Below are 27002 nucleotides of genomic sequence, written 5' to 3'. Positions count from 1 at the left end.
GCTGGGAGGCAGGCGACACAGTCCTGCCAGCAGAACTGGAGGCCCTAGAGCCCTGCGCCTTCTGGTCCAGGGTCTGGCTTGGGCTAGCAGGGTGATGTGCGGTCCCTGCAAAATGAACAAGACAAGAATGAGGATGTGGGAGATTTGCCTACAGTTTTCTGGTGTGGAACTGGAGCTCTCTGGAGCTGCCCTGTGCTGCCATTAGCTTTCAGTCCTATTTAGTGATGTGAGAATGGTCGGATCACCCTCAGGCAACTAGGTGCACCTTGGCCTAGTCTTGGCATAAACAGCTGTGTAGGAGGAGCTGGCTGGAGAACTAGATTTTGAATGCTGGCCTTAGGCTAGACTCTGTGAGCCTGGTTTTCTTGAGAATAAAATTGGAGCCTCACAGGTGGCTACCAGGGTCAAATATGATAATAGGGTTATGGAAACTGTTTGGATCAACCCCAGAATGGTGCTCCTGCTAATCAGATCCATTTCCAGCTCTTTCTCTTACTTGTTTCCCTCCTTCAACTCTGAGCTGGGGGCAATTACTGGCTTGTTCTTCACCAAATCCAGTTCCAGGGACATAGAGATAGACTAAGTTTACATCGTGGATGGTATGGCCTGTGGCTGAAACCCCAGCTTTGATGGGCACCATGTCCATGTGTGACCTCCAGGCTCCTCCCCGTCCCCGCTTGATGCAGGTAGAATCACAGGATGGACAGAGCCAGGGTTCCCCACATCACTGCAACGGAGCAGGACCCCATGGGGCCTTCCTGGGACAGGCTTTCCCCCATATCCTCTGCTTTAGCTCTTCTCTGAAGTACCTAGATAACAGTATTTGATGCACATTTCCTGAGTTGTTTTATAGATGTGAAAATACCCCACCAAATGGAAAAGGTTAACTACTTGATGACCATGGGCACATAGCCTCAGGCCTCCTGGAGCCTAAGGACTGATAACATTAACCCCTGTGACACCACCCTGTTTCCTCACCATCAGCCAATCAGAGAACTGTGCATGAGCTGATCACACACCCTAGGATCCCCTTCCCTCACGTGGCTTTTAAAAATGCTTTGTCGAAACCCTCTGGGGAGCTTGGGACTTTTAGGGCATGAGCCACCTGTCTCCTTGCATGACACTGCAATAAACCTTTCTCTGCTCCAAACTCCGACGTTTCAGTTTGTTTGGCCTCACTGTGTGTTGGGCATGTTGCAGCAAAAATAGAAATAAGACTTAAATAGAAATGAGACTTTTCTGATAAACAAGGAAAATAAGGAAACAATGAACAGGCTGGGGAAACAATAAACAGGCCTGAAAGAGTTAAGCAATCTTGGTTATTCTTTAGCGGTTACTACTAACAAACACTTGTAGCTAGACTTGTCCTTCACAAAGCTAAACAAAGCTAATTACTCTCTGACTCCACAGGAATTGTTCTCTGCACCTGGCATTCTTCTCCCCCTACACTCGCCTGTAGCATTCTGCATTTCAAAAAGAATGTCTTGATAACTTCAGGGACACCAGACCTGGTTGCTGAGCCGCCTGAGGCCAGCTTTGGCTGTAAATTTGCAGAAGAAAAGAAAAACATGCAAGACCTTCATTACTTTGAGCCTGACCACCTACCACTGGGATATAAACCTCTATTCCACAGGGAGGGGAGCACAGTTCTTGAGGCCCTAGCCCACTGTGTTCCCTCTTTGCCTGGCAAAGAATAAAGGTACTCTTTCTTGTTCCTCCAAAACTCTGTCTTCATATTTCCTTTTGGCATCAGTGCATAGAGAGCCAATATTTTGGCATCAGGCACACAAACTTACGTTAACATTACCACTTGGGAAGAAAGTGGTCATCGAGTGGAAACAGCCAATTTGGACATTATGGAGTGAGAAATGAAGTTTTATTGTGTTTGAACCATTAGCTGTTTTTGGCCTGTTTGTTACATCAGTGTCATTCTAGTGCTAACTTCAAGAAAGAGAAGCTAAATGAGGACAGCAACAGAGGCTACTGGAGTTTTACAGGGAAAGATTAACCATCTTCCTCAGCTCTCCCCCACACCCTAGTCCCACTGATGTGTTCACATAACCCTTTCATATACTGTAATATTGACTTAATCAGCATAAAATGGAAAGAAAGAGCTTTAGATCTGTAATAAAAAATTCAAATTTGGAGAGGGGCAAACTTTAGATCAGCAGCAGTAGAGAAAGGAGGGGAAGGGAGTGGGTAAGGTGGACAGAAACAGTGGGACTGTAGGTGAGGTAGGAGATAGATGGGGCCACCCCCCAAGGGTAAGCAGCTGGAGTTCATTCCCGTGGACAGAAACTGCAAAATATCAATAGCAAGATGATCAAGACAGGAGGCTGGGTCCTGCCCAGATAAGAGATAAAAGACCACATATTTCTCATTCTTGAAGTCAAGGAGACCTTCCTGACTAGAAAGCTCCTTGGAGGTCAAAAGGGGAGTGATGTCAAGGCCACCCATAGGCCTCTTTGCTGGAATCCATCTTGGCTGAGAGATGCTCACACACACAGGGGAGGACCGTGAGATATACCAAATACAGACTCAGAACCAGGCAAATCAAAATGATAGGCCAAAGGAAACCCAGAAGAAATGCCCCATATAAGTGATTTAAATTACCACAAGGGCGTGACTCTCTCTCTGAGCCCACCCGTGTGTCTATCCACAAGTACTGTACTTTTTCCTCCTAATAAACACTTTGTTTCACTACTTTCCTTCTTTGTGGGAACTCTTTTCTGCAAAGCTGAAGGGTCAGGGCCTTATCACTGACCATTCGTCTAGTGGCTAGGATTCTGCACTCTCACTGCTGCAACCCTACCTTAATCTGTGGCCGGGAACCAAAACCTTGCTTAAAGCCGCTGCAGGCCGAGGCCACCCAAGATCATGGGCACATGAATGGACCACTGTCAAACCAATGTAACTTTCTTGCTTTCTCATGTTAAATGTTTTATAAACCTATTTTTTCCTTCCATCGGTGTCGAAATAAGTCCATTCCATTTTTTGTCTTGTTTTTGTTGGTGATATGACAACATAGTATCACATTTACTCCATTTCCTGCCCTGTGTGGAAAAATTAGGTGAATTCAAACACCTTCTACAGGGACTTCCTTGGTGGTCCTGTGGGTAAGACTCCACTCTCCAAACGCAGGGGGCCAGTGTTCAACCCCTGGTCTGGGAACTAGATCCTGCATGCATGCTGCAATTAAGAGTTCACATGCCGCAACTAAGAGTCTGCATGTCACAACAAAGAGTCCACATGTCGCGACTAAGAGTCCACATGCCGCAACTAAGCCCGCATGCTGCAACTAAAGTTCCTGCATGCCACAATGAAGACCCAGTGCAGCCAAAATAAAAAAAAAAAAAAAAAAAAAAGCCCCCCCAAAACACTTTCTTCTGCTCCACAATAAGTGCCAGCCGTTCACTCTTCTGCATTCCATCTTTCAATGAGGCTTCCAAGCTATTGATGGACTGCAGCTGATCTTGCTGACAAGAATGTCTGTAGTTTTGAAATGCCTTCCATATATTTTGGAGACTTACCAGGAATAGGTTCTACATTGACACAGACCTCTTGTCCTCTTTTTGTAACATCCACTTGTTTATGGCTTATTTTAATACTTATTGCTATTCCAATATCAACAAGTGTTTGCTAGGGATACACACAGGTGCCCTTTTTTGCTCCGGATCTGCTTCTACAGTCACTCTCTGCACTATTGGAGCTCGAGAACTATGGATTTTCATCTTCAGGGAAATACTGCTATGTGCTTAAATTCTTCTTGGTTCTGTTTCCTAGAGATGCCTATATGTTACAAAGGCATCAAATAAATGATAAGTAATCTCTGCACTAAAAATTCTAACTCCTAAACTCTCAGCCATTTCTTGTGCATCTCTTTCAATTTCCACATCGAAGGTCAAAATTACCGCATATTGACACTTTAATTTTGACACAGGGACAATCCTTGGAAAATGAGATCAGATCAGAGATGGTCTCTTTCAATTTGACCTTTCCTCACTCCCAAGGTAGAGATGGTCTGTGATTATTCCCCTTTGAAGCTCTGTGACACCTTTTTTGGAATGTGTGTGGCTTTTTCTCACCCTGTTATCCTAGCTATTCCAGTGCTGCTCTTTTCTCTAAGAGAATACAAACTGGTTCTGGTGGGAGTAGCAGCTGCTAGATGCAAATCTCCTTATTTCTCCTCCTAAAGAAAATGCTTAAAACAACACACAAAACAAATACCTCCTCCATCCCTGGCAGCTGTGATCCATGTCAGCCAACCTCAGAGCATCTTAAAGGATATGGATGGGACACAAACCCAATGCTCCTACATTGGGTTAAATAGCCAGATATTAAGAGGATATGACACGGGAAATGACAGACTCGGGAATGAGAGTGAAGAAGACAAAGTCACTTCAGAAACGAAGATGAAATGACTAAGAACCACCACCATAGAAAATGTGAGTGACTCAGGGGATAGAAATGAGGGAAACAACCCTGGTATTTCCCCATTTTACAGACATTCCTCCTCCTCCTACCAGCTCACGTTCATTGGTTCTCTGTGCCAGGAAGTCTGTGTAGCACTTCACATGCATAATCCCACCTCATTTGTACCACCCCTCGAGGTTGCCTGCGATTCACTCTTGTTTTATTTTGCCCAGCTTCATACAGCTAATAATTGCCAGAAATCTGATTTCAATCCCAGATGTATCTGATTTCACAGCATTTGCTCTTTACATTTTCCCACGTGGCCTTGTAAAAATAATCATCATGAAATAGAATTTACCTTCTTTGGTGAGCTGGGTGGCATTTTTGGAGTTGCGTTTAGCTGTGTCCTCTGAATCTCTGGCTGTGGCTCTGCCTTTGAAAGATTTGTGGCTCTTTTCAACTTCACGTAGCTGCAGGAAAAAAAATGAAAGGTTGATCCTGGTCAGGGAAATGAGTGTTTGAGTTTCGGAGCCCAGGATGGTGAGATCTAGAGGGCAGCCACCTTAAATAGCCAGTTCTTGTCCTCACCGCTGGTTGGAGAGGGCACCTGGGACTCAGGTTTGCATGGCATTTGAAGGAACATCTGGCCAGGGGAGGACAGAACCTCTGCCAATCCTGTATTTCAATGGTTTTCTATACCTGGGCAGGAGGAAGTGTGGGTGGGGAACTGGCAGTGAGGCTGATGAGACTAGTTCCAGAAGAGGGGGTGAGGAAGCAAGGAAGGCAGGGCTTAGGGAGGGTTGGTGTAGAGCCTTTACCGCATGAAGAAGGTGGGGTTGGGGGCTGGGAGAGCAGAAGAGGCAGTCAGCGTGTCAGCAGATGTTGAAAGAGGCTGCCCCAGTGTGGAGGGGACTTAAGAGACTCCTTAGGTCATGGGGCACAAGCACTGTGTTGTTCTGACAATGCTGTTTTCTTTAGTATTTCTAGTTTTAGTTTTAATAGGTAGGAATTACTGTGGGTACTGGTTTTATTGTGTATGAACATTGGTTTAATCTATTGAGTTTCTCCTGTTCTTTAGCAACCGCTCAAAATTTAAGTCATTACTGTTATGTATTCCCAAATACCCTCAGAATATAAATGCATGTCATTGAGTCTCTCAAGGCTGCTTCCTACCATGCAGATAATTGGGGGTTTGGTTTAGAGGAAAGCCATTTAAAGAATACAACTGGGCTCAAAGAGCAAATTAGCAAAAACCAAAAACATAACATCTTTTTGAATGAAAATGCCCGACAGACTCACCGCTTGGATTTTCTTTCTCAGCTGGGCATTAGCTCGGGAAAGGCTTTTGGAAACTGAGTTCAGGTAGTAAATGGCCAGGCTGCAAGAGAAAAGCATGCTCCGGGGGTACTGTGATCTTGGAAAATGGCAAGAGCTGGACACCTTTCCCGAAGAATCACAGCAGGCTTCCTGGAATAGGTGACCAGGCTTTGCCTCTGGGCAGGGTGGAGGGAGGTCTTACCATCATCTTAAGTTCTCCACTTAACATCATTGACAAGGTCTTGGACATCCCTGTTCTCTCTCTATGTTATTGAACACATTTCTAGTTCTCAGAGTGTTTAATAAAGGTTAACTAAAGGAATCAGTCCTCTTCTGGGGAACCTGAAGAGGCAGGGGAGAGGCAGGTTTCTTGTCTGCAGAAACAGCTGCTTGTGTTTCCTGGATACCTGCCCTGTGTCAGGCTCTGTGCCATGTGCATCCCACTCCACGTCTCACTGGTTTTGATGAAACCCTGTGAAGAAGAAAGGATGACTCCTGTCTTTACAGGTCAGCATCCTGGAATGCAGAGAGTTTAAGTCACTTGCCCAAGGCCGCCCTATCTATTTGCACTTGTCGGAGACCACATTTGATGCCAAAGCCTTCAAGTGCGGAGAGAGGAGAGAGAGGTGCTAAGTGACCTGCTCCAAGCTTGCCTAGAAACACAACTGCACAGACCCCAAAGGCCCTCTACCCAGGGTGCCCTGATGGGAATGTCTGTCCTGGGCTTGTGGTTTTCAGAGTCCAGCCCCCACTGGCTGACTGGGTGGCTGGGTGTCCTTTGAGGCTATAGCCTGGGCTTCCCTTTCACAGGATCTAGGATTTGGGGCTTGTCCTGGATGTACCACCTGAGAAGGAGGGGCCACAAAAGCCCGGGATGCCTCCTGGACTGGGTGCTCCAACAGCCTGTCCTTATCTGTCACTTTTCTTGGGTCTTCTGATCCTTGCCCTCAGGGTGGATCCTGAGGTGGAGCCACTTCAGCAGAATCCTCGAGCTCTCTTACAGGCAGAAGGGAGGAACCACGCAGCCTTTGGTAGAGTATGGGTCAGAGGCTGTCCCGTGAGCTTCCTGAAGCAAAGACTCAGAGGACCGTGGGCGACAAGAGGCCAGAAGGAGGACAGGCAAGGGACCACCATCTGTTGGGAAGGCGCCCACGAGGCCTTGCCCTCTCTCCTAATTCACAGCCCATTTGTTAGGGAGGAACCAGAGATCAGAGAAGATAAAATGCTCCTGGGTGGCTGTGTTCCTCCTGAGGCTGTTTCCAAGCTTAGCATTTCCCTGTGCCGCCCTGTAAGGTCAGGTTTGGTGTCTGGGTTCCAGAATTTCCTCAGGTGGTTGTCACTACCATGTCAGCCCTCCTTCATGCCGGGACTAGAAGCAGAGGATGTCTGAAGTCAAGGATGTAAGGAAATACACCTATTTTGGAGAGCAATTCAGCACTATCTTCAAAGATTGAAGAAACGCATACCTATGACCCAACAATACCACTTCTAGAAGTCTATCTTAGAGAAAACTGTAATATGCACGCAAGGAGACATATAAGGAGATAGCCAAAAAGTGGAAACAACCTATCTCTATGCAGAGAAATGGTTAAACTGTGGTTTAATCACACAACTGATAAAAGAAATTTTCACATATTGAGGCATGGGGAAGTCATTCTGGTTTATACATGAGCTAACTTGAATTTTATGCTAACTAAAGCAGCCTGCTTGTGACCTATCAAGCATATGTTGTACATCTGCTTTTTTTTTTTTTTTTTTTTGGTGACCTCACGATTTGCGGGATCTCAGTTCCCTGACCAGGGATTGAACCCGAGACACGGCAGTAAAAGCCCAGAATCCTAACCACTAGGCCACCAGGGACCTCCTATATCTATTTTAATTATGAAAGAAAAGGGCACATTGACCAGAAGTAAAGAATGTCCATGTGAAAAATAAAGATTAAATGTCTCCTTTCCTAGGATTCCAATGCTGGTCCTCCTTTGATGATAAGATTCGCTTCCCAGATGCCAAGGCCATGCTGACTCGCTGTGTGTGTGCTGATCTGTTTTCTTTTTTGAAACCTTGAAAGAATGTATTCCTGATTTGTTTAATGTTCTTTGTTCTGTCAAGATATAAAATTGTGCTGAAAACCATGCTTCTCTGGAGCAACTTCTCAGAGTTATCTAAGAAGCTGTCTTCTGAGCTATAGTCCTCAGTTTGGCTCAAATAAAACTCTTTTCTATTCCTATTACAGATTGTTTATTGATTATTTTTGTGACACAGTGGAATACAACAGAGCCATGAAAATGTGTGCTCGTGTATCCACATGAAAAAGTCCCCCAAACATAACGTGAGTGAGGAAAGCTGTGTAGTCTGAACGAGTCACGAAAAATTTTTGAACTCAGAAAACAATAGTACGTACACGTGATTAAATGGTCCAGATTGGAAATGATGAAAACTAATCCAAATAGTGGTCACCTTTGGAGAGGGAGGGAGAGAGAAAGACTGGGTGGGGCTTGGAGTGTAACATTTCTTTCTTTTAAAAAGAGAGACTGATCTGAAGCAAATATTGCTAAATGTTAACATCTGTTTAATCTTGTGATCTTGTACATGCTTGTCTGTATGTCTCTGTACGTTAGGAATATTTCACAATTTCCTGCCCTGCTCCTTCCTTGAGCGTTCATTGTTTGCCTGCTACGCCCCAGGCATGGGGCTGGTGTTGGGGATACAGATATTGCCAAGCCCACCCACATCTTCAGTCTGTGAGAGGGATGGTGACAAATGCACCGAACACTCTAGTGCACGGGGTGCTCTGTAGAGAAGTCCTGCGGGCCCAGCCAGGGGCAGGCTGCATCAGGCCTCAGCTTTCTTGGGGAAGGGGTCTTTGATATTTCCAGTGGATGTTTTGGAGGGTGCTGCAGACAACGCCAGTACTCACCTTATGCTTTGGGCCCTATCTTCAGTGTGCTCACTGAAAGACTTATAGCTGCCAGTGTAGCCCCGCCCCACACTCAGAAACCATTCTGTCCATGAAGGCAGCTGGCCCAAACTGCCGGGCAATTAACCAACGCCTCTTCCCTTCCACATCTCCCAGCAACACTCAACCAGTGATGGATGGGAACTGGTCTACAGATGCCCCGGATCCCTCACCCTTGAGCGGGATAACTCAGAGGCACACTTTCTCAGAACTCCCAGCAGGATTAAAGTCACCCCAGTAGTAAGAATGCACCTTCCTGTCCCTTCTCTGTCTTACTTCCCTACACACACTGCTCCCTCCAATTGCGATTTAGATTGCGTTTAAGTCTTTGTCTGAGGATCTGCTTCTGGGAAATCCAGATTGAGAGGGCAAGAAAGAAGGACCTGCCAAGGAAGTCTCGGGGAGGTTTCCACGAGGCAGAGCCACGGCCCCTGGCTAACTTACAACATCAGCAGGATGGCTGGAATGATCAGGCCTGGATTGGCGAGGAAAGCAAAAATCTTGCCCAGGAAGGTTGGGAAATCGTTTTCGACCGTCTCTTGGATGACGTCATACATTCTGTTTTTCCCACTGGAAAGAGGAGAGAATACATTATAGCGTGCTGTGAAGTTCATACGGCATAAACAACTGTGTCCATACCCTGGAGGGTCCAGGCTGCCACTCACGACTACTCTCCTGGAAGAACAGAGCTCTTCTCCACAGGGACTGCAGTGGAAAAAGCCCCCACGTGGGGCTGCCCTGTAGGCGAGGGCTTAGAGCTGCCTCAGCACCCTGGCTCCCCAGCTTCAAGTCCTCGGGGCCTCACAACCTCTCAAACTACCTCGGTCTCCTGTGCCTGGTACCTTCCTCGGCAAGATGAAAATGGGTTTTCTCCTATACTCTCATGGGAGAAAATGGCCTGTGATGTAGCTATGAGACCAACATGGAGCTTCCTCTGGGTCCCTGGGCCTGGAGGCAGCTCTCCAGATACTGATGTGATGGACAGCCTCATGGTGACTCAAAAATACCTACAATTAGTCTTCAGATGAGAATTCCAGTATTGCCTAGGGCAGGCTCTTGGACTGTTCACAACAGTGATTTTGATTTTCTTCAAATACCTAAGAACCATTATGCAGACTGCCTTCTACAAATACCTGCCCAGAGATTACTGTCTGCTCCTGGCTTTTGGTTGGTAGCTTTGGTGCCAAGAACAGGAATTTATGGTTTGAAATTCCTGGTTTAAATCCTCTCTCCTCCATTTATTAGCTGTGGGACACCATGGACAATTTACTTACTCACTTTCTGCCTGTATTCATACCCTCACTCTCCCCACTAGAGCTGTACTTTTCTTTTAGAGGAGCACAGGCTCCGGACGCGCAGGCTCAGCGGCCATGGCTCACGGGCCCAGCCGCTCCGTGGCATGTGGGACCTTCCCGGACCGGGGCACGAACCTGTGTCCCCTGCATCGGCAGGTGGACTCTCAACCACTGCGGCACCAGGGAAGCCCGAGCTGTAATTTTCAATGTGGTTATTAAAATTAAATTAAAAATTCAGTTTCTTAGTCACACATTTCAAGGAGTCATGTGACTAATAGCTACTATATTTGAGGAGCAGATGTGGATTTTTTTCCCTCATATAGAAAGTTCTATTGGTTAATGCTGCAGAGGTTTGATATCTTTGGGCAAGATACTGAAAATTTCTCTGCCCTGATTTCCTCGTCCGTATAATATAGTACAATAATAAAATAGTATATACAATATGGTATTATAAATATAATAACAGCATTTGTCTCAGATTGTTTAGAGGACATAGACATGAATTCATATAAAACATTGAGTATGGGGCTGTCAAATTATAAGTGCCCTCCAAAATGTTGCATCTAGAAGCTTCATTTTTCTCTTATGTGTCAATCAGGGGTTAGCAAACAATGGCCCATGGACCAAATTTGGCTTGCTACCTGTTTTTATAAGGCCTGTGGGCTAAGAATGGCTTTTACATTTTTAAATAACTGGAAAAATATCAAAAGAAGAATAATATTTTGTGACACATAAAAATTGAAGTATGAAATTCAAACTTCAGTGTCTGTAAATGTTTTATTGGAACACGGCCACGTTCATTTATTTATGTATAGTCTCTGGTTGTTTTTGTGCTATAATAGCAGAGATGAGTAGTTGTGTTAGCAAACATCTGTGGCCATCTCAATGCTTAGTACTGCTGCACAGCACACTACAAATTGCAATGATGTAGTTATAACATGACAGCATTTCAAGTGCCATGCATATCACCATATTATAACATTTAATTTATCATTAGTAGTAGTATTTGGCTGTGCCCTGCAGCTTGCGGGATCTTAGTTCCTCAATCAGGAATTGAACCCGCACCCTTGCCAGTGAAAGTGCAGAGTCCTAACCACTGGACCACCAGGAAATCCCTATTATTTTTTTAATCACTGCTACATAACCATTTTGTAAAAACAGGAAAAGTGGACTTCAAATGTGATGCTTAAGTCAATAGAATGTGGATTATTTTGTCATTGAATTATGACGTATTAGATGATGCATTAGTTTTCAGTGACTACTGTGTAACCAATTACCACACTGGAGGCTTAAAACAATACAAATTATTTTCTTACAGTTCTGGAGGGCAAAAGGTCTGAAATGGTTTCACTGGACTGAAACCAAGGTGTCAGCAGGGCTGCTCTCCTTTCAGAGGGAGGCTCTAGGGAAGAATCTGTTTCTTTTTCTCAACTTTTAGAGCTTCATTCCCTGCATTCCTTGGCTCAGGGTCCCTTCCTCTATCTTCAAAGCTAGCAGCATAGAATCTTCAAATCTCTTTCTGCTTTCAAGGTCACATCACTTACTGCTCTTCTATAGTCAAATATCTCTTTGCCTCCCTCTAATAAGGACACGTGATTTAGGGCCCATCTGGGTAATTCAGATAATCTCCCCATCTCAACATCCTTAATCAGATAAGCAAAGACCATTTTGATGTATAAGGTAACATCCACAGGTTCCAGGGATTAGGACCTGGATATCTTTGGGAGCCATTATTCAGCCCACCAGTCTGCTCTCTGGCCTCCAAACATTCACACTCATTCCACCTGCAAAATATATTCACCACCATCCCTACATGCCCCAAAGTCTCAACCTATTACAGCATCAACTCAGAGTCCAAAAATCTCATCTAAATATCATGGACTCAAAAGTCCCAAATCTCATCTAAATCAGGTGTAGGTGAGACTTGGGGTATGATCCATTTTGGGGCAAAATTTCTCTCTATCTGTGGAGCTGTGAAACTAGAAAGCAAGTTATTTACTCCCAAAATACAATGGTGGGTCAGCCATAGGATAACAGTTATAGATATTCCAATTCCAAAAGGAAGAAAATGGAAGGAAGAAAGGAATCACCAGTTCCCAGTAATTTTGAAGTCCAGTCAGCCAAATTCCATTAGATTTCAAAGGCCTGAGAATGATTTTCTCTCGGCTCAACCCTCTGTGCCTGCCTGCAGCTCTGCCCTCCAGGCCCAAGACTCTGGCCTCGGAGTCATGCTTCCTTTTTCTTGAAGAGTAGCACAGGTTTCAGCTGAGTAGATTTGATCAGCCTGTTTACTGACTATAGAATATTTGGAGTCCAACAGCTTTCCTTCATTTTGTCTCTTCTCTGCCCCTTTCAGTCCAAGCTCTGATACTGCTCATACAACAATCTCAAATACCTGGTGGGGCTTCCATGTATGTTGTGGGAATTCAGTCCATTACACAAGAGGGTCCTACACAGATCTTTCCTGGATAATTCCATTTCTATTTCTGGCTTCTGCTGAGATGGTTGAGAGGATCCGAGTTACATGCTTAAAAGAATCATCTGTGTGAATGAATATTCAGATCCTTCAGAAGCACTAGCAAAATGTTGTCCAGCCTCCTCCTTGGCTTTCTCCTTAGAGCATGCTTTCCTAACAGTGAACCTGTTTTTAGAGTCTTCTGCAAACTGCACAGACTGAGAATTTCCCAAATCATCAAGTCCTGGTTCCTTTTTGCTTATCAGTTCTTTCCTCAATTTATCTCTTTCTTCTCACATTTTTAGTATAAACAGCAAGAAGAAACTAGGCTGCACCTTCAACACTTTACTTAGAAATATCCTCAGCTATAATCTCCAAAATATACAAACAGATCATATAACTCAACAACAACAAAACAAACAACCCAACTGAAAAATGGGCAGAAAATCTTAACAGACATTTCTCCAAAGACATACAAATGGCCAATAGGCACATGAAAAGATGCTCAATATCACCAATTATTAGAGAAATGCAAATCAAAACTACAGTGAGGTACCACCTAACACTGGTCAGAATGGCCATCGTTAAAAAGTCTACAAATAACAAATGCTGGAGAGAGTGTGGAGAAAAGGGAACCTCTTACACTGTTGGTGGGAATGTAAATTGATACAGCCACTACGGAGAACCTTAAAAAACTAAAAATAGAACTACCATATGATCCAGCAATCCCACTCCTGGGCATATACCTGGACAAAACTATAATTCAAAAAGATACATGCACCCCTATGTTCATAGAAGCACTATTCACAATAGCCAAGACATGGAAACAACCTAAAGGTCCATCGACAGATGAATGGATAAAGAAGATGTGGTACATATACAATGGAATATTCCTCATCCATTAAAAAGAACAAAACAATGACATTTGCAGCAACATGGATACAACCAGAGATTATCATATTAAGTGAAGTAAGTCAGAAAGAGAAAGATAAATATCATATGATATCACTTATATGTGGAATCTAAAATATGGCACAAATGAATTTATCTACAAAACAGAAACAGACTCACAGATATAGAGAACAGACTTGTGGTTGCCAAGGGGGAGAGAGGGAGGGGGAGGGATGGACTGGGAGTTTGGGATTAGTAGATGCAAACTATTATATATGGGATGGATAAACAACAAGGTCCTACTGTATAGCACAGGGAAATATATCCAATCTCCTGGAAAAAAACCATAATGGAAAAGAATATTAAAAAATGTATATATGTGCATAACTAAATCACTTTGCTGTACAGCAGAAATTAGCAAAACACTGTAAATCAACTATACTTCAATTAAAAAAAAACAGAGAAAAAAGTTTTTACTAAGATTGATCTTCAAAAAAAAGAAATATCCTCAGCTGTGGACTTCCCTGGCGGTCTAGTGGTTAAGACTCTGTGCTTCCACTGTAGGGGGCGTGGGTTCGACCCCTGGTCGGGGAATTAAGATCCCACATGCCACGCAGTGCAACCAAAAAAAAAAGAAAAGAAAAGAAAAAAAAAGAAATATCCTCAGCTAAATATAGAAGTTTATCGTTTACAAATTCAGCTTTCCATACAACTGAAGGACATAGTTTATCTAAGCTTTCTGTCTCTATATAACAAGGATACCCTTTCCTCTAGTTTCCAAAATCATGGTCCTCATTTACCAGTGATGAAGTAATTAAATTGTAGGAGCTGAAGGAATGTATTCAGAGAAAATATACTTAAGACTTTTAGATTTTCCAGCAAGAGCAGTTGCTTGAAGAGTTGAGGACATTCAAACACAAGGCAAGTGATCTCAGGTGGTTTTCTTTGGCTCTTAATGAGTCAATAGATGTTTCTGATACTGCTTAGTTGTTATTTGAGGAGTTAATGCCAAGTCTGAAGTGACTGAAGAATTAACTCCTATGAATATTCTGTGCAGGACATATATGGGTGAAATTTTCTCAAAGAAATTGAGAAAACACTAATTTAGTACAACTGAATGGAATGGAATTCAGTACAACTGAAATGAAGTGGAAGCTGCTATGATGTGCTACAACTGATAATGGTCAAACTATATACAGAGGAGAAGAAGGCATAGCTGAACAAATTAACAAAGCTTGTGAAAATTTCAGTGTGTGCACACTATGGTTATTCATTTTCTTATTCATCAGTAATTTGTAGAAAATATTTGAATCATGTACAATTGAGTCAATAGTGTCAATGGTAAACTTCATTTGCTCTCATGACTTAATCATTTTCATATCTGTGAATTTTTATCAGAAATAGAAACTGAATATCCTGACTTGCCCTACTGCACAGCAGTCCGATGGCTTGGCAGTAATAAAGCTTTATGGCAAATTTTTTTTCTATGGTGGTAGATGTGTTGCCATGTCTGGCACAAAAATTTATCTGGCAGCAAAGATGGCTATCTGGGCAGGACAACTGATTTTTTTTTTTTTTTTTTTAGGACAACTGATTTTTGATGATACAGAATAGTAACTCTGAACCTCTATTATGTGAAATATCACCTCCTTCCCCTCAAAAGAATTCCATTCTTCTCATTGGTAGTCCTGTATTACAAAAAATTATACTCTATTATTATGATCATATTTTGAATTTTGCCAGTAAAAACTTTGTGGGCATTTGTTTCTCTCCTGTTATATAAGTACATACATAATAGTCTTGATTTTGTCTCTTGATCCTCAAAGCCTAAAATATGTACTATCAGGTTCTAAAAGAAAAAAGTTAGCTGATCCCTGGTGTAGATAATGCTTCCCACCTCATAGCATTGTTATGAGTACCAGCTACCCCGAATTCAGGCAGGGCTCAAGCTTAACAAATTCGTATATATGCCCTACTATGGATTAGCACACTCCTCCAAGTACTTTACAGATAACAGCACACTAAACCCTCACAGCAACAACTGAAATAAAGTGGAATCTGCTGTGATGTGCTACAACTGATAATGGCCAAACTATATACAGAGGAGAAGAAGGCATAGCTGAACAAATTAACAAAGCTTGTGAAATTTTCCATCTCAGAGGCAATGAATCTGCTGTGTAACTTGCTCAAGATGACCCAGCTGGCAAACGACAGAGCCAGCTCTAGAGTCTATGCTCTAAAACAGGAGCGGGGGCAATTTTTCTCCAAAAAAGATTTTAGGCTTTGTGAGCCAGATGGCCTCTGTTGGAACTACTCAAATTCTACTGGTGTAGTTAGAGAGCAGCCATAGATTATATGTAAGCAAATGAGTGAGGTTGTGTCCTAATAAAACTTTATTTACAAAAACAGGTGGTCTGGATTCGGTCCATGGGATGTAGTTTACCAACCCTTACTTTTAACTATACACTCTACAATGCTGCCCATCTCACTCATTTATCTTGCCTGCCTGGATCTGGTCCCAACCCTAAAAGTGAATTTCTCCCAGGTAAAGGGTCTGGTTCAAGCACTGACCATAAATTTTCTCCTAGACACTGGGTGTAAAGCAGGGAGAAAGGAAGAAAAAAAAAATCACACCCGCATGGAGCTTATGGTCTGGTGGGGGAGACGGACAGCAAACGAGATGAAAAAACAAAAAGAATGGCATGCTAGATGTTGGTAAAGAGATGTGATAAACAGAAGTAATGACAAGATGTGCGTGTGTGTGTCTGTGTCTGTGTCTGTGTGTGTGTGTGTGTGTGTGTGTGTGAGACTTCAGTTAGGGTCTCCAGGGAAGGCCTGAAAAGGTGACCATTGAGTAAAATTCAGAAGCAAGTGAGAGGACAGCTGTGAAAATGCTTGAGGGATGAATGTTCTCGCTGTTGGTGTTTTTTTTGTTTTGTTTTTCTGTACGCGGGCCTCTCACTGTTGTGGCCTCTCCTGTTGCGGAGCACAGGCTCCAGACACGCAGGCTCAGTGGCCATGGCTCACGGGCCCAGTCGCTCCGCGGCATGTGGGATCTTCCTGGACCAGGACATAAACCCGTGTCCCCTGCATCGGCAGGCAGACTCTCAACCACTGCGCCACCAGGGAAGCCCTGTTGGTGGGTTTTGATCAGAAGAGTGACAGGAAGGAGGTGGCAGCCACGTGTCCTCCTGGGCTCCACTCGTGGGTCCCTTCCTCTGCTATCTGGGTGTCAGCTGTCAGGGCCTCAGGGAGCAGATGAAGCAAGAGTGGGGCAGGTGGCGAGGGCCAGACACAACACGGGCCTACTCACTGGCCTCCTGCCTGGAACAGGTGGGTGGTCTGGGCAAAGGGGCACCGGCTGAACCTTTGCACCCAGAGCCCAGCCCTCCAAACATTGCTCAGGAAGAAGCCTAAAGAAGCTTCTGCCACTTCTGCCATGTGGTTTTCCCTCAGCCTGGTGCCCAGGCCTCCTGCCACTCAGCATGGTCCTCCACTCTGGATCCAGCCCCCCTTTCCTTCTATCTGGACCCCCGCTCAGCCCCATCACACTCTGCTGTGAGCTCTCCTGCTAACGACTCCTCTGAGCTCCCACAGCCCTTGCTGTAGGGCACCAAGCACAGGGCTTTATCAAGGTCAGTCCGTTATAAACTGAGAAGTGTCAGTTCAGCATTTCCCAAAGCGTGTTGATCCACATTAGTAGGCAGGGTTGGGACTGGAATGAGGCGGGTGAGGCCCTGGGGTGCACAGTTTAAGGAGGTACTGCCCTCGGGGTTGTGCAAGTGCAAGGTGGGCACCTTACTAGCCTCACCCTCCTCCCTGCCCTAGATGGTGTTCCATGGAGCAAGGGTCTGTGGTCAGCAGGGACGGAAGCACCGGCTTGCACACGGTCTCTCACTGCACGTTTCTTCAGAGCCTTGAATAAAGGAGTGTGCATTGTGCATTTCTAAGCGAGGAGGTGGCAGATAAAAGGGGCAGCATGTCCCAAACTCTTGAACCACAGAATCCCTTTTTATGCAGAAAAGAAAGGGCTTTGTTTTCAGAGGGTGTCGCATTTGGAAATTGAGCAGTAGATGCACATTCTCTCTCCATCTACCTCCTTACATAATTGTTTATCTCTTTATATACAATGTCCAGTCTCTGAAACTAGTCTGGCTTATACCTTGAGCCTACAGTGCTCTGTAGAGCATGAGGACCATGTCAAGAGTCTCAGTAGCGGCTTCACATTTGAATGGGACTTGTAAATGTACGGTCATTTCATTTTCAGAATGCCCCCTGTTACTCATCCCACGGCAAGGTAATCCAGGGCAGTAGGTTATCCATATGTTAAAAGGTTAGAGCTGTGCTGTCCAATATGGTAGCCATTAGCCACTGGTGGTTATTTAAATTAAAATTAATTTAAATGAAATAAAATTAGAAATTCAATTCTTGGTCCTCATTTCAAGGGCTCAACAGCCACATGGTGGCTACCATATTGGATGGCACAGACATAGAACACCTCCATCCTGCAGAAAGCTCTGTTGAACAGCATTAATGATTTTCCCAAAGCTCCATGACCTTTCGCAGGCTGACGTGACACCAGAACTGGAATTCTGAGCCTGAGATCTCTGAGCAGACTGCCCTGGGAGAGGAGGTGCCCTCCTGCAACCGAGGCTGTGCACCTGAATGGCCCGCAGTCAAAGGAGGGTGGAAGGGACATGACGGTGTAGGCCACCGGCAGGAGGCTGAGGAAAAGCACCAGCAGCAAGAGGCCCATGTAGAAGTTGTTGGATCGGGAGGCTTTGAACACGCGTTCGTGGGGGACGTTGCTGCTCATCACTGCCCAGCACTGGAAGTACATGGAGGTCAGCAGGCGCAGCACGTTGATGCCCACCAGTCCTGGGGCATAGAAGGAGCCCATCCTGGAAGGGCAGAGACCGCACACCTGGTTGGCTCGACAGCAGAAGAGGCCGGGGAAGGACGACACAAGGAAACGGGACTGATGGGCTAGGGGCAGGAGGCCTTGTTGCTTTCTCTGTAGGTCCCAAGGGAAGGGGCCTCCCATTTAACCAGGACATTTATCACCAAGCCATAGCCATCCATTCCTCAGGACAGGGACTCTCTGAGCATTCCTGGCTTGGGTTCTGGCCAGGATTTTACCACTGCCCCACCGCCAGGCATGGAGCAAATTACATGGCCTCTTGTCTGTTTCTCCATGGTGTCCATGAAACAGCACTGCTGCTCAGAAAAGTATTTGAAGTCCTTAACTTAAAAGAATTGGATATTGGCTTGCTATGAGCCTTTGAAAGCCTTTGGCTGAAGTCAGGCAGCCTCCTCTAACTCCTTCTCAGAGGGAAGTTCCTCAGTTCATTTATCTCCCTCCCTCCTCTCTTTCCTTTCCTCCCCTTCCTTCTCCCTCCCTCCCTTTCCTTCTCTTCTTTCTTTCCCACCCGACTTTTTCCTTTTTTCCTTCTTCCCTCTCTCCTCCCTCTTTCCTTCCTCTTCCTTTTTTCCTTCTCTCTCCCTAGCTCTTCTCTCCCCTCTCTACATATATGGTAGCAAGTGGGTGGGCCAGACATTGTCCTGGTTCTCCTCTAGTCCTGTTCAAGCGAAAGAAGGGAGCTCGAGAGGCCAGATGGTTTGTCTAGCCTCTCGCTAGCTGGTTGGGAGGCAAAGCCTGGGATTCCCGCTTTTTGACTCCCCAAATGAGGTGATCACTAGAGGAAATTGATAACTCACCAGATCATTCCTTGGTTGAAGATCAAACCAAGCACATTTCCACTAATATCAAACTCAGCATATGAGGGCTGGAGGGAGAGAGAGAGAGAGGAGAGAGAGAAAGTCTGTTAGGTCGTGTCAGCCAGACCCCACTACCGGTCAACTGACCAAGCCACTCCACCCCAAAGAGCCTGCTCTGGTGACCAGGGAGGAACCTTAGATTCAGATTTCTATTTCTTTAACATGTTTTCAACTTTTAAAAAAGAGTTTTGACGTTCTCAAACTTGAAACTTTCTTCAGTGTCTTCTCCAATGAAAATAATGAGAATTTTTTGGGAATTCCATGGCAGTGAACTGGTTAGGACTCCACACTTCCACTGCAGGGGTCTGGGTTCAATCCTTGGTTGGGATATTAAGATCCCGCAAGCTGTGCAGCATAGCCAAACTAAAAAAAAAAAAAAAACAGAGAGAGAATTTTTACTTTTTATGGCCTGCAGGCTGACAGTGTGTTCTTGGGAGGCCCCAAGAGAACATTTTTTCAATGTTCTAATCAGAAATGTAACTTGAAATTCCAAGCAAGGAGTAACTCAAACAAATAACAAAATGCAAATAATTAAATGAGGAGTCAAATGTAAAGAAAGCTTTAAAAACAAAATAAATAAATCCTCCAATTCTCTTTTCTCCTTCTCATCATTTTTTAAAATTAATTAATTAATGAATTTTTGGCTGCGTTGGGTCTTTGCTGCTGCACGTAGGCTTTCTCTCTAGTTGTGGTGAGCAGGGGCTACTCTTCGTTGCGGTGCACGGGCTTCTCATTGTGGTGGCTTCTCTTGTTATGGAGCATGGGCTCTAGGCGCACACGCATCAGTAGTTGTGGCTCGCGGGCTCTAGAGCGCAGGCTCAGTAGTTGTGATGTACGGGCTTAGTTGCTCCATGGTATGTGGGATCTTCCCGGACTAGAGATCGAACCCGTGTCCCCTGCATTGGTAGGCGGATTCTTAACCACTGCACCACCAAGGAAACCCCACTGTCATCTTCTTTTTCATGGAAAGGAACCACCTCAGCCAGATGCAGATTTTCAACCTGACTCTGATTTTCAGAGTTTTGGAAATTTGTCAACTGTTTGAAAGAACATAAAGTGTGTGAGCATTAGGGAGTAGTCGGTGTCCTTGTGAGGCCACCTGAAACCTGCTTCCCAATTTGTCTTCCAGAAATGGAGATAAAAAGTGACAAGAATGAGAGAAGGAGGAAAACAAAGTGAGGAGAGAGAGAAGGAAAGTCAGGTGAGCGTGGATTAAAGGAAGAAACATGCAGAATCCAAATATAGGAGGGTTAAATCTTGGGAATTTAAAATTTAACATTTGAAAATATTAAAAATACTTTTTAGGGCTTCCCGGGTGGCGCAGTGGTTGAGAGTCTGCCTGCCAATGCAGGGGACACGGGTTCGTGCCCCGGTCCAGGAAGAACCCACATGCCCCGGAGTGGCTGGGCCCGTGAGCCATGGCCGCTGAGCCTGCGCGTCCGGAGCCTGTGCTCCGCAGCGGGAGAGGCCACAACAGTGAGAGGCCCGCGTAATGCAAAAAAAAAAAAAAACCAAAAAATACTTTTTATCTACTGGATTTTATGTCCTGCTTAGAAAAAATGAAATACTACTCCACAGAGTAGAGACTGTCATTAAGCACCTAAAGAAATGCACAGAATGCATCTGACTGTATCAGAAAGGATGATTGGAACGCCTTTCTGCACAATGTCCATGAAGTGGTGACCTACAAATCCAGCCTCCAGGTCCCAGCACCAGCAGTAGTTCATGAACCGGACAAAGCAAGCCCGCAGGAAGTCCCCCAGCAGGATGGTGATACACGTTACCAGCATGTCCGACACTGTCAGCCTCATGAATTCCTGCGAGGAGGAACATAGAGAAAGGGGATGGTCAGGGTTTGACCATGCCTGCTTCTCCCAACTGACTGCATGCCAACGCTCCCCCACCCACTCTTATTCTTCTCTGTGACCCTCTGATTAATGGTCGTGCAGATAAAAGACCCCATGCTTTGAAAAATGCTTACTATAGGTTCCAGCTCTACAAGTTACTAATTCATTGCTTTGGAATAGTCTCTGAACCTTTTGAAGTTGATACATTAACCTTGCAGGGTTACTGGGAAAGTTAGTGATTATGTATGCAAATTGCCTAGCAGTTGGCAATACCCAGTATTTGGTAGTTTTCAGCACTATTGCATAGATGTAGGATCTGAAGGCTCACTCCTTGCTTCCCCCATCTGCTCTGAAGTGCCAGCTGCCGCAGCTAAGACTGAATCTGACCACTGTCCCTGGGGACAGCTGCTGGTTTTCTTCACCCCCTGCTAACTGGATTTTTTTTGGGGGGTATGTAGAGAAAATAATGTAGGTTTTTCACAGAGGCACATAGAAGAAGAGCCAAAAGCAAAGGAACAAAGTTTTCTTTGATGTGTAGAGTACATATAATTTATTAATTTTTTTTGAAAAGTTGGAAAGATCTACCCGACTTCATCACAATCTTTAAGACATCTAATAGACTTGGAGTTCCCAGGGGACACAGGGTCTGCTCTATTCATTTTTGTATCTTCCAAGATGATTAATAAATGCTTGCTGGATGAACAGCTGATGAGTTTTCAGGGTTTTTCCTTAACAAGAATTCAGACTCTTACTCTTAATTAAAACACAAACTGACTTGTATCAGGTCTCCACGTCTATGCAAGGTGATGCTCTGGGGCCTGGGGTGAAGGTGGTGGTGGACACAGGTGAGCAGGACATTATGCCTCAAACCCATCATTACCAACAAACTCAGAAGGAAACAAGTTTTAATCAGTGATGGGCATTCAGGGAGGAGGGCAAGAGAGATGCCTTCCAAGATGTGAGGAAGGAAAAGAGAAATTCTATAGCAGAATATTCCAAAGGAATCATATAGGTAACGAACTCTCTTTTGTCTTCTAAAGAGGGTAGGTTTCACTGACTTGAAGGTTTTCTCTGTTACACACTGTGATGGGTTTAGAAATGTGAGCTGCTCTACATATTAAAGATGAGGACGATTTGAAGAGAATGGGGGAATTTAGACTGGAGGAGATGAGAAGTCATGAGTCTGAGCCTTCTGTGAAGGAAGCAGGGAGAAAAAGCCCCCAGGACCCCGTGGAAAGGAAACCCTGCCTCAGGAAAATATCTGCTGTTGGACTTGTAGGCAGTGTTTGATGAAGTGTGTGATATAATCCTCTCCTCTATGGGACTTCATCAACCTCCGTTAAGAACACTGTTGTCCAATGCTCTATGGGCATGGATTCTTCAGGGGTGGCAGGTGAATAGAAACCCCATGCAAAGAGATGGAGTTGAGGAAGAGAAGGCAGCTGATCCCTGTGTTACCTGTGAATACTTCAAGCTTCTGCCTAGGAAGGCAAAGAACACTAGCCTTTGAAGTCCACACTGTGTAAGCTACAGGAACAGTAGTGAAAGTGGATAAGGGGAAATGGTCGTTGTTAATTTTTGACAATCTAATGAAAATCTTTAATTCTCTTTACAGAAAAATGCACTGATGCATATACACACAAAATCTTGTATACAACTTTTAGGAGTTGTATTCATGATTTCCAGGTGGAGAACCTCAGGCTTTCAGTGAAATCTGCAGTAAAACTCCAAATAAATCCAAGTGGTATTAGACTGCTAGATGAAGCACAGAGAGAAATGTTTGGGACACTGAAAAAAAGATAATGTGAAAAGGTGGAACTTTCCTAAGAAATGCTAGCTTGACATTTTGGTGGCTTAAAAATGGAAACATCAAGAAGGGACAACGAAGAACTGAGAACAGGGATCATCTTTTCAGGAGAGCGTAACTACTCACAATGCCCACAGCTGTCTCCCAGCAAGAACCCCGGGGCACATCTGCAGGGTGTAGGGGTGGCCGGGGGACGCTCTCATTCCAACCCGAGGAGTTGTAGTAGTGAAACAGAGTCCAGTGAGTGATGTTCTTTATTGTCTCTTCGTTAGAAAGCTAGAATGGAAGATGGAGATGTGGGGTTGGAAGGAGCCAGGGAAGGTCCAATGTTTCTACAGGAACAACAAATAGAGCCAGCATATGCCACAACCCTACCATCTAGCCCCTGCCCTACCCCTCAACAGGTCTCTCCAGAAATGCCCTCCCAGCCTTTCAATCTATAGAGGAGAGGGGGGCAACTGGCTAAAGTCCTTGGGTCTTTTCCAGGAAGTTTTCTTCTCTGTTATTAGTCATCTGTCCCTTCATCCATTTGTCCATCCATTCAGTTACTCATTGTTCTTTTGAGATTAATTTATTCAGGGTCTATTCTGGGCCTATAAGGCAATGGTGACACAAGAGTGAATAGGAGTGACACAGGAGTGAACGGAGCTTTCCTCAGAAAGTTCATTGTCTAGTAAGTGACAGAGATGAACAGACAATTACAGACCAGAGTGATAAGAGCTGTGGGAAATTTTCTTTGGGGACTGAGGAAATCCACATCAGACAACAGGGCCCTTCCTGGGGGCAGTGACATCTGAGCCACACCGCAGGAGGATTAGTCAACTAGTCAAACACGGGGAGAAGGATGGAGAGAGAAGCAAGAGAGAATTTTGCCCCGTGGAGGAAATGTGAGGCTCAGGAGGGTGAAGGAGTTTACTAGGGTAGGAGGGAAGCAAGAAATGAAGATGGAGAGTAGGCAACGGTCAGATCCAGTCACTTCCATGCTGAGAAACTTCCAGTAGCTTCCTGTTAACCTCAGGAAAAAGTTCATGAGGAGGGACGTGTGGGAAAGAGGAGCATCATAATCTGGCCCTTCCCCCAATTTCACTTTTCACTTCTTCCCCTCCACTCTATTGTTCAGCTAACTCATAGTTCCCTGTGTGCATGAGCTGTTCCCTCTGCTTTTTCCAAGGTCTGCTAAGATCCCCCACGGTGGGGTTTGCAGCCCCTCCTGTGTACTGCCACACTGCCCGGGGCTTGCTCCCACTGAAGCACCTGCCCCAGCATGCTTCGATGAATGAGTCTGTCTCCCCTGGAACAGGACCGTGTCTTACTCTCTGCTGTACCCCCAGGGCCTGGCTTGGTGGGTACGCTATATCCACCTGGTGAGCAGTGATGAAAGGTTAACTCAACCATGACTTATCATCTCAGTGGGCACATACTGGGCTGGTAAACATTTATGGTAGCTAAGAAACAATATGGAAAAGCCTGCAGATAAAATATTAAGGGTACCAAATGACATGCAGATGATGTGAAAAAGCCTAAGAAAAAGACAGTAAAGAACTGAAGCAAAATGTTAACAATTGGGTCATAGGAATCTGGTGATATTTTTCTTCATTTTACTTTTCTGACCTTTCCAAAAAATTTTAAATTGATATAAATTATGCACAAGGAAATTATTATATTTAAAAAAGAAATTTGGTGGGCACTAGGAATTGGGGGGATGTTTGTGGTCTTTACCTTCAGGTGGACGTCATCCATCAGGGCCAAAAGAAACGTGTAGAGGTTTCCCAGGAAGAGTGCAAAGATGCGTCCCAGCTGCCACTTCAGTCCAATGCGTGGGTGGTAATTCTCCAGGGCAGCAATGGTTTCAAACAGAGGGGGACAAAACATCCCAAGCAGGGACATCACAATTTCTACCTGAGAAATTGGGAGAGCTGGGTTAGTTTTGTCATCAATATCACTTGCTTCTCCACCATCTCTGCACCCCCAGGGCCATGCATCTCCATCTCCTTTTTGCCCCCTCCTCTGCCTCTGGAAATGCCCCGGGGTCTCCACAACTTGCTCTATGACACTGGCGAAGGCACCAACAAGCCCTGAGCAGTCAGTGTATGTTCCACAGGTCCTAACTGCTCTGTGACTGGTTGTCACCACGATTGCTGTTATTAGCATTGATAAAAATAGCAAACTATCTTTGAGAAGTAAATGAATTAACATATGGGACAGTGCTTTGTGTTCTGTAAAAGCTGTGAGCTAGGTAAGAATCTCCTCATCTCAGGAGCATGCAAGACCAGAAACTCAGATCACAGAACGGAACCAACAGTAGAGGGATGTGGTGCAGGGTGTGGCCTTTGGGGTCAGCTTCATTCACACATCTGGTGGTGGATTTGCTGTCACCTAAGGTGATGAGATAATTGGGCCATGTGCCGCTCATCATTTAGGAGGCTAGCTGGGCATCATTCACATGGTGGAGGTCTCAGGTTCCCAAGAGAGCAAGTTCTAAAATACAAGCACTTTTCAAGTCTGCTTGTATCATTGCTGCTACTGTTTCACTGACTAAGGCAAGGGATGGGGAAACAGATTTCACCTCTTCATGGGAGGAACTAGAAAACCACATTGCAAAAAAATGTGGATACAAGGATGGGAAGAATTTGTAGCTATTTTTGCCAACTACCACAGATGTCAAATTCCCAGGAGAGATTTATGGATTCAATGCAAGTGCAATAAAACCTTAATGTGTGTTATTGTGGATCTTGATGAGAGAACTCACTCTGTCAGATATCAAGACATACTATAAAGCCATAGTTTATCAGTGTGTTATTAGTGCAAGAATAGACAAATAGACCAATGGAACAGAAAAGGAAGCCCAGAATCACACCCATGCATTACTAGACAATTGATTTATAAGCGATGTAATTTCACTTTTTAAAATTAGTCCAATAGTCCAGAATTCAATAATTCAGCTGAATGGCATAGGAACCAGGGTAATTTCAGTATTTTCCTGAAATATTCACTTCAGCAGAGATGCCCTCCTCACCTCATTTCTTTCATACCAGCTGACATTCTGCATTTTGGAGAATTCTTGGGATCGTTTCACCACAAAGTAAATGAGGTACCCACTTCCACACAAACAGCAGATGATGAGAAAGTTGGCCAGGACACGGAGAAATCTTGTCAGATGGACATTTTCTTCTTTGTTACTCTCTTGTTCATCCACTATTGATTCCTTGATGTGTGAAAATGAGATGTGAATAATAACAAGAAACCACTGTTGTTGGGTTCCTTGAGATTACTACTTTCTATATTTCCAGAAATGAAAGAATTCAGAGGGGGTGGTATATGGATAATTCTTTTCTTTAAGAAAATATATTTTGAATAGGTGAGGGAGATTAAGAGGTACAAACTTCCAGGTGAAAAATAAATGTCACGAGTATGAAATGTACAAAGTGGGAAATATAATTAATGACTATGTAATATCTTTGTAGGGTGACATATTATAACTAGACTTACCATGGTGGTCATTTTGAATTGTAGAGAAATATCACTCTGCTGTATAACAGGAACTAACATAGTGTTGTAAGTCAATTGTACTCAACAAACAAACAAACAAACTTATAGAAAAAGAGATCAGATTTGTGGTTACCAGAGGTGTGGGATGGGGTGGATGGAGGGAGAACTGGAGGAAGGCAGTCAAAAGATACAAACTTCTAGTTACAAGATAAATAAGTACTAGGGATGTAAGGTACATGTTAAATATAATTAACACTGCTGTATGTTATATATGAAAGTTGTTAGAGTAAATCCGGAATTCTCATCACAAGGAAAAAATTTTTTTTTCTATTTCTTTAATTTTGTATCTATACGAGATGATGGATGTTCACTAAACTTACTGTGGTAATAATTTCATGATGTATGTAAGTCAAAGCATTATGCTGTACACCTTAAACTAATACAGTGCTGTATGTCAATTATATTCCCTTGCGCCACCAGGGAAGCCCAGGGGGCTGGCTTTTTTAATTAAAAAGTTCTGGCCAAGATTTTTTCTATTAGAAAACCAGATAGCAAATATTTTTGGTTTTGCAAGCCACGTGGTCTCTCTCATAGCTATTCAACTATGTCTCTGTAACATGAAAGCATCTATAGATAATATATAAATAAATGAGCATGACTTTGTCGCAATAAAATCTTATTTACAAAAACAGGCAGGGCTTCCCTGGTGGCGCAGTGGTTGAGAGTCCGCCTGCCGATGCGGGGGACATGGGTT

The 27002-nt window shown here is 44.3% G+C and overlaps 1 protein-coding gene across 1 annotated transcript in view; it reads right to left on the bottom strand.

Annotated features, from left to right (window-relative positions):
• Nucleotides 1-27002, bottom strand: part of TMC2 (transmembrane channel like 2) — a 64900-nt gene that overhangs the window by 1219 nt on the left and 36679 nt on the right. The window contains 10 exon segments of the mRNA XM_027078062.1: nt 1-105; nt 4772-4883; nt 5713-5791; nt 9131-9256; nt 17989-18228; nt 19046-19113; nt 20794-20922; nt 22886-23035; nt 24479-24658; nt 25776-25964. Coding sequence (XP_026933863.1) covers nt 1-105; nt 4772-4883; nt 5713-5791; nt 9131-9256; nt 17989-18228; nt 19046-19113; nt 20794-20922; nt 22886-23035; nt 24479-24658; nt 25776-25964 — 1378 coding nt within the window.

The sequence above is a fragment of the Aethalodelphis obliquidens genome, unplaced genomic scaffold, assembly GCF_003676395.1.
Source record: "Aethalodelphis obliquidens isolate GAN/ISIS:26980383/991018 unplaced genomic scaffold, ASM367639v1 scaffold42, whole genome shotgun sequence".
Classification (NCBI taxonomy): domain Eukaryota; kingdom Metazoa; phylum Chordata; class Mammalia; order Artiodactyla; family Delphinidae; genus Aethalodelphis; species Aethalodelphis obliquidens.
This window is presented reverse-complemented; position numbering and strand designations above follow the sequence as displayed.